The sequence below is a fragment of the Eschrichtius robustus genome, chromosome 1 (assembly GCF_028021215.1).
Source record: "Eschrichtius robustus isolate mEscRob2 chromosome 1, mEscRob2.pri, whole genome shotgun sequence".
Taxonomy (NCBI): Eukaryota; Metazoa; Chordata; class Mammalia; order Artiodactyla; family Eschrichtiidae; genus Eschrichtius; species Eschrichtius robustus.
Window position 1 is genome coordinate 97595254 of NC_090824.1, and position 16283 is coordinate 97611536.

The 16283-nt window shown below is 35.6% G+C and overlaps 1 protein-coding gene across 3 annotated transcripts in view; it reads right to left on the reverse strand.

The window, feature by feature from the left end:
- Positions 1 to 335: 335 nt before the first annotated feature.
- The window catches only part of GABPB1 (GA binding protein transcription factor subunit beta 1), a 67704-nt gene continuing 51756 nt past the window's right edge, over positions 336 to 16283 (reverse strand). For 2 of the 3 annotated variants that reach the window (XM_068551468.1, XM_068551477.1), the window contains exons 7-9: positions 10573 to 10758; positions 6820 to 6935; positions 337 to 1836 (exon numbers count right to left, since the gene is read on the reverse strand). In XM_068551468.1, coding sequence (XP_068407569.1) covers positions 1684 to 1836; positions 6820 to 6935; positions 10573 to 10758 — 455 coding nt within the window. In that variant the 3' untranslated portion in view covers positions 337 to 1683. Of the gene's footprint in view, positions 1837 to 6819; positions 6936 to 10572; positions 10759 to 16283 lie in introns of all 3 variants that reach the window. The other variant, XM_068551461.1, reaches the window with a different exon arrangement.

The following is a 16283-nucleotide window of genomic DNA, read 5'->3' on the forward strand; positions in this document are numbered from 1 at the left end:
ATCTGGTCTTGGAAGCAAAACTATACAGTGGGGTGAACACACTGCCCCTGCTCCACTCTGACACTGCATACATTAGGGTGCCCTTCCTAACATAACAAACCCATAAACGCACTAACGTGCTAAAAAACAGACATAGAAGAGCAGCTTCACGCAACTGAAAATACGACTTGGCATTTGTAAAACCCAGTTTTAGATACTTTAAAGACACAGTGTGAAGAACTTATAATATTTTCATACGGTGGAATATGGCCGTAATACACAGAACAAACTTTTTAACATGTGAATAAAATGTGGTCAAAATATAAGTCTACACTGAACATATGTGGAAAAGATATTTAATTGTAAAATAGAAAAGTAGGGCAGAGTACAGTTTTAAGGGTAATTGCTTCTTTATACAGTATAGGTAATCTAGAAGGGTCTTAGGGTTAAACATTTTCATAAAGCAATAAAACATTAAAAAATAAAACAAGAAAAAGGACTTGAAGTTATGTTTACAAAAAAGAAGGAACACTATGTCAGAGTTTAATGTCCATACATTGTGGAATTGAACAATATTGTGATGAGAGCCAGTCACAGCACAGACATACAGCTTTCACAGGGAAAGTAAAAGCTATGTTAGACATATCTGTAGCATCACCGTAGTACAAAAAGTTCCTGTTCTACATACAAAAGCAATTTTTTTCCATAAGAATAATTTCCTGGGGGGGGGGGGGGAAATGAGTCCATGAAATATTTCAGAAACCCATATGCTTTGAGTTTTCCAAAAACATTATCTTAAAATCCAGTGCCTTAAAGTGCTTTCATGTGGAAATCATGATGGAAGGCACAGAATAGTTTCACGTCCCCACTATGAAATTTTCAAAAAAGCATAGATTTTGCAGTTTGCAAATTCAAGGTATCTTGTAAGCTGCTCCTTCCAAGAACATTGTCGTTCCAATAAAACCAGCTGCTAGCTTACTTAGTTTCAATGACCTATAGAATAAAAGGGTTTCTTTCTTTCCTAGTAACTTGCATCATCTTTGTGGGGAAAATACCTATGCAAGTGATGCATTTTGAAATTATAAAACATGCAGAATATGTACAAACAGAAAGTTTTAAAAATATTTGCTTCATATACATGTAAATCTACTTGGGTATAGCTGAAATTGAACAAATATAAAAATTTGCTTTCTAAAAATTGTTTTCAGAGAATCTGAGACAACTTAAAGCTGTACAAGATTTCCTGGGAGAAATCTTCTCTTCATATAGAAGTTTATACCTACAAGAGTTAATTCCAGCATCAGTCCACCACATAATTATTACACAACATTTGGTCTAATCAACAACGATCACCCTTAAAACTGTTCTGTTTCTGAGAAATTAAGGTTTGTACTAAAATCAAAAAGAATTCACAAAAAACAGTGGCTTATTGTGTTTGGGGATCTCTTCAACACTCTTTATCAACTCATTTGGAACTGTAAAAAACAAAAAAAACTATTTACAGAATTCAGTTTTAAATACATTTCACAACTTCTAAAGTAAAGTTTTATGTTACAAGAATTCAGAGCTCATGGCTTAAGTCCAATTATCAAGCTGCAGTCTCTTTTATTATCCTGTCTTCCCATGACTGCAACTTACTGTGTACAGTTCAAGACTGTATTCTTTCTTGACCAAAAGTAAACTCAAACTATATGTTCATTTCAATTAAACAGCTTCTTTATTAGTCTGAAGACGAGTCATAGCTTCTAATTTCTGTCTGTAGGCCTCTGCTTCCTGTTCTTTCTTTAGAAGTTGCTGTCGATATTTTTGTGCTTCTCGATTAGCTTCATCCAGCTGTTTCTGAAGAGCTTCTCTCTCCTAATTTAAAAAAAAAGTTTTTTTTTTCAATTGTTGCACAAATACAATAACACATACAAGCATGCATCTTTCAAATAAAAAAATCTGTAGGAGCTAAAAGTAGCCACGTATTGGTATTTCTGAGACATCTTGCCTTTTTCACCAATTCCCTTATAATTAAAGCCCTCATTTCGAGCTCCACACTAAGAGATACAGATTAGTTTCTGACCTCAAGGAAATTATTTTCTAATTAGAAATAAGACTAACATAATGAACCCAAATTGGGTACCTGTACTTTTATACATACTACAAAAACTAGTGAAGAACTTTAACAAGGAAATATACCACCATACCTCTTCACATCTTTATCTGTGATGTTAAAAAGCTACTAATTATAAAAAAATTCATATTTATTGAGCACCCATTATATATATAAACAAGGTGATTTCCAATAACAAGTCTCTAAGATAGATATTATGCCCATTTCACAGATAAGGAAAATGATGCTCAGAGACAATGTAGCTTTCTCATGGTAACACAATAAGGAGTCAGGGTTATGAGGTTCTAATATTACTGCTTTTAAAACTATCTTTCCCGGGACTTCCGTGGTGGCACAGTGGTTAAGAATCCGCCTGCCAATGCAGGGGACACGGGTTCGAGCCCTGGTCCAGGAAGATCCCACATGCTGCGGAGCAACTAAGCCCGTGCACCACAACTACCGAGCCTGCGCTCTAGTGCCCACAACTACTGAAGCCCTTGTGCCACAACTACTGAAGCCCGCGCGCCTAGAGCCTGAGCTCCACAAGAAGAGAAGCCACCGCAATGGGACGCCCGCGCACTGCCACGAGTAGCCCCCGCTCGCCGCAACTAGAGAAAGCTCGCACGCAGCAACGAAGACCCAACGCGGCCATAAATAAATAAATAAATAAATTTTTATAAAAAAATAAATAAATAAAACTATCTTTCCCTATGATAGCAAGCAAGATTCCTCATCTTTAAAATGAAGAGTGCTGGTCTAGATTAGTGTTTCTTAAATTATACCATTTTACAAACCAATGAAATACTAATTTCTCTACTGTGATTCATTATATTATATGCTGTAAAATATATGTATTAAATTCCTGAATAAATTGAGAGGAAAAACACAAATCTGGTGCAGTGTAAGTGGTATTCTTTCTCCTCTCCTCACTCTGCCCCTATACAGTTGCCTAAGGGAAAACACTTCAAAGATTCCTTTCCCTTACCACTAGTAAGCACACGGACAAAAACTCAACTTGCCCAGGTCCAAGCTCAACCTCATTACAGAAGCCCAGGCCTTCTGCTTGGGGTGGGGGCTGAGGGTAGGACTACTAATGACAAAAAGAGGCCAGGTTCACACTGGACAAGACACTTAAAAGAGAGAACTGAAGGTAAAGGCGAGGGGTAAGCAGCTTGCTAGGAAAGAGGACACTGTGGTCTCTTCCACTGCCTCCTAGACCCTTGTCCATTGTGAACACCAAAAGATTCCCTACCCTCCACTATTCACATGGTCCACAAGGAGGAACATGTATAATACTCCTGCCTTCCTGTGATCCCACTGCCTTCCCCACACTGGGAATGAAGCTAGATGTAACATTTATTTTTCCCATGGGTCCACCAAATGTGGGAGTGATTGATTATACAAGTAGTCTCCAAATCTTCCAATTACACAAAATGTACAAGTAGAAGAAATGCCTAAGCCCTATCCAGCTACCCTTTTCTCCTTACTTCAGGCAAGATGCCAGCCTCACGTAAGCAACTGACACCAGTCCCTGGCAGTGAACTATGCAGGACTTTGGGCACCAGTGGAAGGGTGGGAGCTAGACCCCTACCTCTGGCAGGAGCACTCACAGCCATGCATAAGTGTTTTACACTTTTACATGTACTAAGAAATAAGATTCTTTGGCAGCCAAAGTTTTGAATATGGATAAAAACTTGCCCTGATTTGGTTGGAAATGTTAGAAGAGATTAACTCTAAGGTATCCTCTAGTATTACCTATTTAGTCACATTCAGAAACAGCAAGAGATTCACAATTATTTCAGAAGATGAAAGCAGTAAGGAAGATATCTTACACTTCAACTCCAAGCCCAAGCAATATATTATGATTACATTAGGCAAAAGAATAATAGAACAAAGAAAGACTTCGAGTTTGCTTTTTTATTTCCAAACAAGATTCTTGAATTCTGCTTCAGCTATTAGCAATTATCTTTTCACAGTTTTATATGTAATTTTCTAATATTCAAATTTATTTTACTTTAGCTATTATAAAGCAAAAAAACATCATTAAAGTGATTTATCTTCTACCATACCGCAATATAAATTTTAGAAGATAATAATAATACAACTAACAGTTACTGAGCATTTACTATATGCTCACCACTGTACTACTCCTTCACATGCATTCTCATTTAAACCTTACAACACTCTGATAATGTAGGTGCTATTATTTTCCCCTTTTTACTGATGGGGAAGCCAAGCCTTGAAAGGCTAAATAACTTGACCAATCACACTCAGAAAATTATCATTCAAACTTAGATCTGCTTCCAGACTCATATTCTTAACCATTAAATGTTTTTTTTAGAAAGAGAGAAACTAGGCAGGGTGTATGAGCTCTCTACTTGTCCATTGAGCTGTCCATTTTCTAACTGCCATGGGTCAAATACGATCCTGTTTTTATAAAGTTTTACTGAAATACAGCCATACCCACTCATTTCCAAATTGCCCGTGGCTGCTTTCCTACTACAACTGCAGAACCGAGCGGCAAAACACACATTGTAGGATGTGTATAGGGTTTAGCAACATCCCCAGCCTCTATCCACTAAATGTCAGTGGCATGTCCCTCATTGTGACAACCAGAAATGTATCCAGACATTGCCAAATGTCCCCTGGGGTCAAAATTGCTCCAGTTGAGAAGCACTGCTTTACAGAAACTTTCTGGGTTAATGGCTAAGCAATCACTTAGAAAGGAATATAAAAATATACCCCCAAGATAACCCTATTGGTCACCTCGGAAAATAAAATCAAAAGAACTACTTATGTACTATAAGGAAATGATTACCTGGTTTTAGAAAACATTGGAGGTCTCTCTTCATTCTGTATCCCCTGCCCACCTCTACCATCTCTACTCACTGTAGGCTTCAAAGTCTCTCTGTAATAGCTCTAACATTGTGCAACTTTGGCTTGAACATTTCCAGTGACGGAGAATAAGACTTCCATTACCAGAAAGCTCTAATTACTAAAATTAAGCCAAAACTAACTCGTGAAGTTCTTTATATCAAGCTAAAATTCCATCTCCCTGAAGTTCTAATCTCCTTGGTTCTAGTTAATTTATATACCTCAATTCATACTTTCTTGTTACTTGCGATTATTCTCCTCGGTCTCTGAAAGACTGTAAGAATGGAATTAGGTTGATCTTTGATGAAAACAGCAATTCTCACTGGTTGTTAGGTAAATAAAGGTACAGCCTGCACATTCATTATTTTGAAAATGTTGAATTGACATAAATCCACTATACTTCAATTAAAAGAAATGTTGAATTGGGTCAGTTTATGTTCAATAAAAATTCAAGTAATTTAAAAATGTTTTATTAAATAGTTAAAGCAAAGTACATGACAAAATCTTTCTCACCTTATATGCCAGAAAAAAAGATCAACTGATTTATCAGTAAAAGACATTAAAGATTTTTAAATAATAAGTATACTGATACCATTCAATGAAATAAATGGTTAGTTTATAAAAACTTCAGTGTACTGAATATCACCTTAAATTTTGAAGAAATGAAACAACTCACCCTCAATAATTAAAGTCACAATTTTATCAAACATTCTGGTTAAACCATGAATCAAATTCTTCTTAACTCAATAATATGTCCTTTGAGATTGTGGCCAAAGATGTACCAATCTTATATGTAAACGAATTTGGGCAAGGATATTTTCTAATAGTCCTCAGTCAGAATTACGTTGCCTTTAGGTGGCATTTTTTAAAATCCTCTCTTTTCTATGATAACAAAGAATTCCTAAATGTTCACCAACATTTACTATTCACACATATTAGATATTATGAATGTGTATATAATGAGTATGCTGACTTTTTCAACTCTCATTAAAACCCCAAAATACAGATATTGTTATCTTAAATTCCAATTTGGGAGAAAATAAAACAGGAACTCAGAAAGGTAAGATAACTTGCCTCAAAGCTAATAGGGAGGGGCAAGAGGTGGGATTCAAATCCAGCTCATTTAATTTCAAGTCCAATATTCTTTTCTTTACACTGCAGTTGCTCTTTCAGAGTTATTCAAGAATGATCTTATTTTCATTTGATGTAAGTTAATATCAACTTTGGAAAACATAACTTTATTTACAGTCATGTGAGAAAAAAATCTGTGAGGTAATAACTATGGTTTGGTTACACTTACAAACTAGTTTACAATTACAAACTAGTTTGGCAGAGGGAAAAGAAGGTGAATCCTAACAACAGTTAGTCTAAATTTAATTTCCTTAAGGGACTTGAGTGAAATAAGCAGTTACCTATGGCTTTTTACAAAATAACTCAGCTGACAAACTTCAACATTCTTTAAGAGGATCTTCCAGCCCAAATAGGCATTCGCCTTTCACTTTTGAAAGAAAAAAATTTTTTTAGTCAATATATAGTGACATTCCCTTTAGTGACTTGGGAGAATGATGTATGTAAATTTAATAGAAAATAAAGGATGCAGTACAAGAACAAAAGACATTCCAATGTTACCATGATGACAGACTTTGTTACAAACAAATTCTTTACTCATTCATTCATTCATTCAATATTTATTTATTGAAGGCTTGCTATATGTATAAGGCAAAAAAATTAGACAAAAAAGTACTCATTCTATATCAAAACAATACTGTCAGTAATAAATATAAAAGACAAAAAAAAAAAAAAGAAAGAAAAACAAATGGAATTTATTTTGGATGACTGCAGCAAAACACACCGGGTAAAAGACTCCTTACTTCTATTTCTGCAGACTCCACCCGGTTTTCAATTATTTCAATACATTGTCTCTTGGCTGGTGGTTCTTCACTTATAACAGTTTCTTCAGCAATGTCTGTTGCTGGTACTGTTAATACTAAAATGAAAACACGTACACATTACTTCATTTACAGATAGGTTTAGAAGAATTAAAACTAGTCTTGAGATTGTTGATGCAACTCATCTAAAATAAATATATTCCAAAAACAATAATTTCAAAACACTGATTTGCTTTTTTATGAGAAATGTCCGTATTTGTCTTCAACTTCTTGTCTATTTATTGAAAACTACTTATTGTTTAAGGTACCTACTTATTTTTTTTAATTTTAGACATAATACATTCATTGGCTCAAAATCAAAATAATACTTAACAAGCATAGTTTGAGAGGTCTGACTTCACACTTGCTAAAACAGATACTTTTACTGGTTGCTTATACATTGTTCTTGTGTTCATTTATGTAAAAACAAACATGAATATACATTCTCCTTTTTCTCTCTCTCACACAAAAGGTAGCATACATACAAAACATATATTCAAACATACATAAGATAGATACATCGTTCTGTGTCTGCTTTTTTCACTCCATATATCTAGGGTATCTTTCACCAACACATAGAGAGCTTTCTTTCATTTAGCTGCATTATATTCCACTGTGAGGATACACCATTATGAACAATGTCTGTTTATAAACTTTGCTTGTTTTTCCACTGGGTTGTTAGACTGTCCCAATTTTTAGTATCTCTTTACATAAATGTAAATATACAGAGAGCGAGAGGCTGTCCTTGCTTTGCATACCAGTGCGGGAACATAAACATGACTGTGCAAGCTAAAACTATGCAAAACAATCTTAATCATCAATGGGAAAAATTGCAACTGTCCTACAGTCTTTAATGTTGTCAAAACATTAAAAACTCTCCTACTGTCATTTATAAATGTAAACAAATAAAAAATAGTAAAACTATCATTTATTTAGTACAATGTAATTAAAAACATTAGAAATATTGAGAATTAAAGTATTTCTTTTAACTCATACCATATTACACTACACTTATAAATTCACTCAAGAAGAGCTGAGAATTATATCTGTTTCACTGAACTATCTACATAGTCTATATATTCATTTGCCAGTTATAATTTTTAAATTATGAAAGCTTTAAAAGTTTATTTTAATATTCAGTAGGTTCCTCTCATTGCTCTTCTTTTCCAGTTATCCTTATTCTTCTTCCCTCCTCCCCCATCAAAATAAACTTCAGAATCTGTTTGGCTAATTCCAGAAAAAGACCTATTGGTCTTTGTTATGGCTTGAATTGTGTCCCCCTCAAAATTTAAATGTTGTTAAGTTCTAACCCCCAGTACCTCAAAATGTATTTGGAGATAGGGCCTTTAAAAAGGTTAAAAAGGTAAAATGAGATTTTGGTTTTATTTTTGGCTGCGTTGGGTCTTTGTTGCTGTGCATAGACTTTCTCTAGCTGTGGCGAGTGGGGGCTACTCTTCGTTGCAGTGCACAGGCTTCTCATTGCGGTGGCTTCTCTTGCTGCAGAGCATGGGCTCTAGGCACGCAGGCTTTGGTAGTTGTGGCTCGCGGGCTCTAGAGCACAGGCTCAGTAGTTTTGGTGCACGGGCTTAGTTGCTCCGTGGCATGTGGGATCTTCCCCGACCAGGGCTCGAACCCATGTCCCCTGCATTGGCAGGCAGATTCTTAACCACTGCGCCACCAGGGAAGTCCAAAATGAGGTCATTTAAGTGGGTCCTAATCCAATATGACTGGTGTCCTTCTAAGAGGTTAGGTCACAGACAACACACACAGACTGAGGGATGACTATATCAGGACACAGCAAGAAGGCAGCCATTTGCAAGCCAAGGAGAAAGGCCTCAGAAGAAACCAAACCTGCCAACACCTTGATCTTGGACTTCCACCTTCCAGCACTGTGAGAAGATAAACTTCTGTTAAGTCACCCAGTCTGTGGTAGTTTGCTATGGCAGCCCTAGCAAACTAATACAGTCTTTTTTTCCTATCACATTACATTTATCAATTAACTCAGGAAGAATTGAAAGCTTTAAAATAGTGAGTCATCCTATCCAAAAACATGTTTCTTTCCATTTGTTCATCAATGAGATTAGACTGTGTGTATAATGTCAGGTTTTGGAAACAATGTTATATCTGCTTAAAACAAATACTTTGAAAGTTTCTTCTTTTCTATATAATTAGAATTAGTTCTTTAAAGTTTTGTGAAAAGTACCTGGGCTTGATCCAAATCTTGGACCACCAGCAGAAGATTTCTGCATAGTGGTGAGAAAAGCCTCCTAGGCTCTACAGGTCAAGGGTTTCTTCCTCCACTGCTATGGCAACAAAATCGTTCCTTGAGACCTGGTCTCTCTGCAGGGCCATACCTCCACTATCACTCTAAACCAAACCTGGTTTAGGAGAACTTCTACCTCCAGCCCTTCCCTTCCCTAATTCCTTCACAGGCCATGAAGAGGCTTGGTCTCTGCAATCCTAGTCATTTTCTAAAAGGTTATGTGTGCACATACTTTTTTTGGTGGGGGTTGGGGGTGTATAGAGTACTGGGTACAGGGTGATGCTTGTTCAGATAGGAACTTTCTGCACCTTCTCTTTCTGCTTCCTCCAGCTTTCATGCTCTAGTCTATCTTAATCCTCCTTGCAGCACTTCCTACTCAGATTGGGCCCTGTCTTACTGGAAGTGTATATTTATTGCTGATTTCTGAGCTCAACCCCTTTTCTTGATGCACGACTGGGGGTTTCCCTGAGGGTTCTACTGCCCTGGCTTAGATCTTAAGATGTTTTTGGCAAGCACTTAAAGTATGGAATTTTGTGGTTTTCTCAGTCTTTTAGTTTCACTAAACATGAAACTGGGGCTTATGTTTCATCTATCTTATTACTACTCTCTTATTACTCAAAAGGAAAAAATTGGGACAATTATCAACAAAGTTGCTAAAAGTTGTCACTGTTCCTACCATAACTCCTAAGTCCAACTTTTTTTTTTTTTAATTAATAGCTACTCTATTTATTTATTTATTTATTTACTTACTTACTTACTTACTTATTTATTTATTTATTTATTTATTTATTTTTAGCTGTGTTGGGTGTTCGTTTCCTGCAAGGGCTTTCTCTAGTTGCGGCAAGCGGAAGCCACTCTTCATCGCGGTGCGGGGGCCACTCTTCATCGCGGTGCGCGGGCCTCTCACTATCGCGGCTCCTCCCGTTGCGGGACACAGGCTCCAGACGCGCAGGCTCAGCAGTCGTGGCTCACAGGCCCAGCTGCTCCGCGGCACGTGGGATCTTCCCAGACCAGGGCTCGAACCCGTGTCCCCTGCATTGGCAGGCAGACTCTCAACCACTGCGCCACCAGAGAAGCCCCCAACTTCTTTTTAAGTAGCTTTTTTTCACATGGTGTTTTTAAAAGCCCGTATGATATCTGATTTGTATTAAATGGCCTAGGAAAGTACTGTCCAATACTGATTTTGAATTACTTATTTAAGCTCATTTTCCAACCAGAATACTTTGGGGCAATTCCTCTTTCTACCTAGTATACACTCAGAGAAAGCAAGCTAATTTTAACAGTAGCCTAAGCAAATAAAACTAGGCAATTAAGTCTGCTGCAAAAGGTTGCAAAAACAAAATTAAGGCAAAAACAAATGCTTTGAAAAACATGTCACAATTTCCTGAGGATTAAGAATAAATGCAAACTTTATGTAAATGCCATCTACCAACCTTGTTGTCCATCTGGCATGGTCACAATGATGGGCTGACCTATTCCGCTGGTTGGAATGGAGTGCAAATTTCCAAGCTGAATTCCATCTGTAACTATTGTGATGACCTGCTGACCCCCTGAACTAACTACTTGCTGAATTGCACCATCCACAGATTCTGCTGTAACTACCTCCTCCGTAGCCACTACTGGAAAAAAAAAATATATGTAAAAATCAGTGAACATATATAAAAGTATGAACAGAAGTTTATTTTTGCTCTGCTACCTTTGCTGTCCTTACTTCTTTCTTATACAGAAAAGCTTTTACATGTTTTTTAAATTCAGTCTCCAGTGGTGTTGTAGATGCCTATGTAAACAGTTGACTACAAGTCCCACAATTTACAATAAGTGAGTTCCAACTATCTATGCATGCACATGTTTAAATAAACTATCTTCATTTAGTTCTATGAGGTACGAAATTTAGAAGCTCTCCTAAGGTCACAGATATGACAAAGGTTATGCCAGCTTAATAAGATTCCACAATCCAAAAAAGAAAATATTGTATGTGGTTATACTCCATTCAAATTTACATATATGAGTTGATATACATTTCCTATCCAACAAAACATGGATATTTGTATTCTTCAAGTAGAGAGAATAAACAGTATTCCCTTTTTGGACTGTGTGAGCAAGGGTTGCCTTCATAATAAGTGGCAAATAGATCTGGTACTGTAGGCTATGAAATAATATATTAACATTTACATAAATAAGATTCAAAACTATGTTCTCAGTGTTTTATGAAAGGTTCAGAGAGGATTCTGGCAGCTGAACACAGCACTCCAGGTCTTGCCTAGGTAAAGAAATTGCCAAAATCCTTTCCCACAAGCAATCCTATGCCCAACTACTGATCCCAAAAGACTACACATAGCAGCTTTACTCAAAATAGTCAAAAACTTGAAACAAATCAGATATCTGTCAAAAGTAGAATGAATAAATAAACTGTGGTAGATTCATGCACTGGAATACTACACAGCAATTAAAGTAACTCCTGATGTGATGCAATAGGAGATTACAAAATATCCCTGTGTTCTTACTGGAAATGTTTGACCTGAATCTAATTATTAAGAAACAAATGAATCCAGAATGTGAGTGATCCTGCAGACAACCGGCTTAAACTCTACAAAGATTTCAGTGTCATAAAGAACAAGTGAGGCAGTAGGACTGTCCTAGATTGGGGGAGACCAAAGAGACATAATAATCCAATATAGTGTGTGAACTTTGATTAGATCCTGGGTGAAAACAAACAGTTATAAAGGACATTTTGGGGATAACTGAGGAAACTTGAATATGGACCATATGCCAGATAATAGTAAATTACTAAATTAATGTTGATGTTTTTAAGAAACATAATAGAACTGTGAATATGTAGGAAGCTGTCCTTGTTCTTGGTAGATACATGCTGAAGAATTTAAGGATGAAGTGTCATGATGTCTGTAGCCTAGTTTCAGATAATTTGGCAAAATAAAAGCGTGTGTCTGTGTTTGTGTGTGTGTGAACATGCAGGTGTGGCAAGATGTTAACAGGTGGTGAATACAGATGCAAGGTATAAAGTTTATTCTCCAATTTTTCTATGGGTTTTAAAAACTATCAACATTAAAAAACGTTTTAATATAACTAATTCTGAAAAAACAATGACAAAAAAAACTATTTCTAAATGATACGGTTTTCTGAAATGTGTTATTTGAGGCAACACTTTACCAAAAGTGTAATGAAATAAAATCATTCTCTCCTGAAGTCATGCTACCCTTCAGATACACAGTTACTCTGAAACACGCTAAGTTGCTACCAAATTCCAGCAGAATGTCATGGATATCAACGACCAAGGGATTTACTAAATACAGAGATGCCCTAATGAAACAAACTCCTTTTTTAATAAAAGGCAAGATAAGTACTGGGACCCTAGTTTTCAAGGATGAACTCATGGTAACAGGCCTGGCTGCAACCCTGTTACTGTGTTATTTGGGTAATCAAGGGTCACAATGCAAACCACAGATGATGTTCAAAATGCAAAAACCTTTATGTTTTGAGTTCTCTCATTTTTGTTTGTCTTAAACCATAATTAGGCTTTATCACCAAGCACTTAAGAAAATTTCAGGAAGATAATTATAAAATGAAATGTAGGGCATAAAATAGTAATGTATTCAATAGAACAACTACTGAGGTTTTCAAAGACATTAACTATTGCTTTGATCTTTTAAAAAAATATCCATATGAAAAACAAATGTTCACTATAGTTGAATGTTAACTATAAGTAGCAAATATTTTTAAAAACATAATCATATGTAAGAAATTTCTGAGATCACATATAATCAAGGCACAACTCAAGAACTTTCATCTTTGCACTATTTGCAATGACTGTCATTAAGATAAGAGAGTTCTTGCCTTTCATCTAAAAAGCTTTCTTTTTAAGTTGTGCTATGGTAAGGAATTTAAGAAAAAATTATAAGGAAACCAATTATGTAAGAAAACAAAGAACCCCCTCAGTAATCCTAAGAACAACCCAGCAGTGAAATGTTGAAACATGTAAGAATAAAACAGAAAGCCTAAAAACTTTAAAAACAATGTTATTTAAAAAAATATACATAGATATATCCAAATATAAAACCCCCAGATAAAAAAATAACTAATAAATATTCATTGGTCTAATTTAAAAGTCAAGTTGCAATATACAAAGAGAGTCTAGATAATCTACAGCATCTTTGAAAATGTTTGAGACCTCTGGTTCAACATGACTTTTGAATTTTAATGCCACAGAAGTCAACTAAGACAAGGAAAAAACTGTCTTTGAGATGTTACTAGAAGATTGAAAATTCTATATGCATATAAATATTTCAATAAAATAGAAACTATGCTTACTGAAGAAAAAAATAACATTTCAGAAGTAGGACTGCCTGCAATTGAACCTGAAATTTTTTTTAAAAAGGCAAAAACAAAACAATCTTATGAAGCCCAGTAACATATACCTGAAAGCCAATTCACTTTTATTGATCTACTTTAGGAACAGACAAAAAAAAACAACATGCAAAGGGGACCTGACTCAAATTTCACTATTAGGAGAAAGGAGGGAAACAGCCACCAGATGCATTATACCTTTGGAAAAAAACACCTTATTAACAACTAGCTGAAGTTGCTCTAAACACAAAAAGAAGGGTAGTCACACATGTCCATTTAATGGGATTATATAGCTGGGCCGCAAGAAAGAATAAGGCTAAGCAATGCAAAATCAATACAAGACTGCAGGCTAGAGCCATAAAATATTGTTTTATGAGAGTTTCATATGGACTAAACTACACTGCAGATGTAACGCCTACATCCAACCGATTTTAACTTCTGATTCTACATCCAAATAACTCTCAAATCTATTCACTTCTTATTATCTCTTTGCCAAATCCTAATCCACGCTACCATTATTTCTTCCCCAGGTGACTGCATTAGACTCCTAACTAAACTCCCTTCCAGAGCCCACCAAAGTAATCATTTTAAAAGTCCTACATAATCTTACCTTCAATTACCATGAGTTACTCTCCCACTTGCTGAGCTCAGCCACGCTGGTCTCTGAGTCCTCTGAAAGGACAAGCTTTCCTGCCTCAAAAGCTTCACATGTGTCCTCCTACCTAAAATGTTCTTCCCCCAAGTTTTGCTCCACTAATTCCTACTTCGTCTTTAGTTTAAATGTCTCTTCCTCTAGAAAGACTCACCAACTTGGTCAAAATCCTGTATTCTTTATATATACCACGAATCACAAGTATTTATCTGAGTGAATAACTTTAATATCTCATTCTACTGAAAGACTACATGTTCCATAAAGGTTGGGACTGTATATGATTGTTTACCAGAACATAAGAGATATTCAACAAAAATCTGTTCAATGAATGAATAAATAATATTTTTCTAATTGTAAATGAACAGCTATTTGTAAACCAATATATGGAAAATTTAGCTCAAGAACAGTTTTGAGTTATTCCTTTAACATAAGCATGAAATATCCCTCCATGAATTTTTATTATTTGTACATTTTTATTTTGTTCTAAAGCAAGAAGAGAGAGTAAGGGTGAGAGCTTCCTGGAATTTTGATTTTCCAAATAGGAAACACCTGTAACAGACTGGCGTGTAAGCTTTGGTAGAAAAATAGGATAACATGATTGCCTCTGTTTATTAATAGTGTAGTACAAAGTGGTGGTTTTCTTATGAGGAAAAAGGCAGCTGCAATCCCCAAAAGAAAACCTTTACCTTTTTGTATCTTCATTTTGGAATACCTTCCAAAATGGAATAACTTGAAATGAGTTCTTATCTATCTAAATCCTTAAATCCCATTCATTCTTTAGGGTACAACTCAACCTCACCCCATCCCACTCCACCCCTATCCCACCTCACCCCACTCCCCTAGCCCCATGCCCCAACTCCAGCTAAAAGTAATCTTTGTCCTCTGAAGAACTATAGTAACTGTATAATTTTTTTATAAATCTCTTATAGAACAATTTTAAAACATTTTAACCTATTCTAACTTTTCACTTGTTTATTTCTCATTTCTCTAACAAGATTATATGTTCCTACTAACTATAACTCTTCCCTCACCTTTTCCCTGACTTCAGTTTCCCTCCTCCATTCCTAGATTGGAATACTAAATTTCAAATGTGTTAACAATTTTTTTGGAAAAATAGTAGCTACAAGCTGGCTCCAAAAGAGCTGCCTGATCATTCTACTTCTGAAGTAGAGACATCTAAGCTCCAAGCTTAAAACCCTGAAAGGAAACAAAACCTCCCTGATGTATAGTATCTGTAGCCATTTGTAAGTTCTGATGGCTCAGAAACAAATACAGAAAAAATAGCATAGGGAAGCAGTCACTCATGGGTAGCTCAAAATTTTGTTTTCTGCACATAGCAGGCATAAAACTTAGTGTAAAATACATGCTCAGGTACCTTAAAGTGTATAGGATGGCCAAAAGTAAAGAAATCAGCAGTCACAATGTTTAATCCCTTTAGTTTCATGCACAGGAAAATATACTATGAGAACACTTCAACTATGTACGTTTCAGGAAGATGATTGCTTTTTCCAGAATTAGTGAAATGAGCATAAGAAAAAAATAACAAAGTATATTTTAATGGAACCTCTGCACATCTTCCCAGTCAACTGAAATGTTCTATTGTGTCTGAACATATAGAACTTGCACATTATTTTCTGATGTTAAATCTCCTACCTGGCCAGGCAACTACTGTGACAAATCAAATAAAGCAAAAGAACCCAAATACCAAAGAGGAAAAAAATGAACTGAAATTAGACTGCAAATTAGACTCATTTGGTATTAGAAGGTGAAATATCGGCCAAAACAAAAATATAATTCCTAAAATTATCAAGCATAATGATGGGAACTACCAGCAAATATGGTAGATACTTTCTTAACTTAGAGGTAATTTAAAAGATGAAAAAGAAACATTCCCTTAGTTCAAACAGATAACCACATTTACTTCCCTGAAACAGTATATATGTGTTTTTTATAAACAGAGGTCAGTAATATTTTCTTTAAATCGAAATTTTATCAAAGCTTACCAATCAGCACCTGTTAGAGATAAAATTTCATAGGAGTTGCCATAATCTAAAAAATGTTTCTAATCTGAGCAGAAATCAGCGTGTTAGGTAACAGTATGTATAAATAAGGGAAAACTTAAAGAGGCAC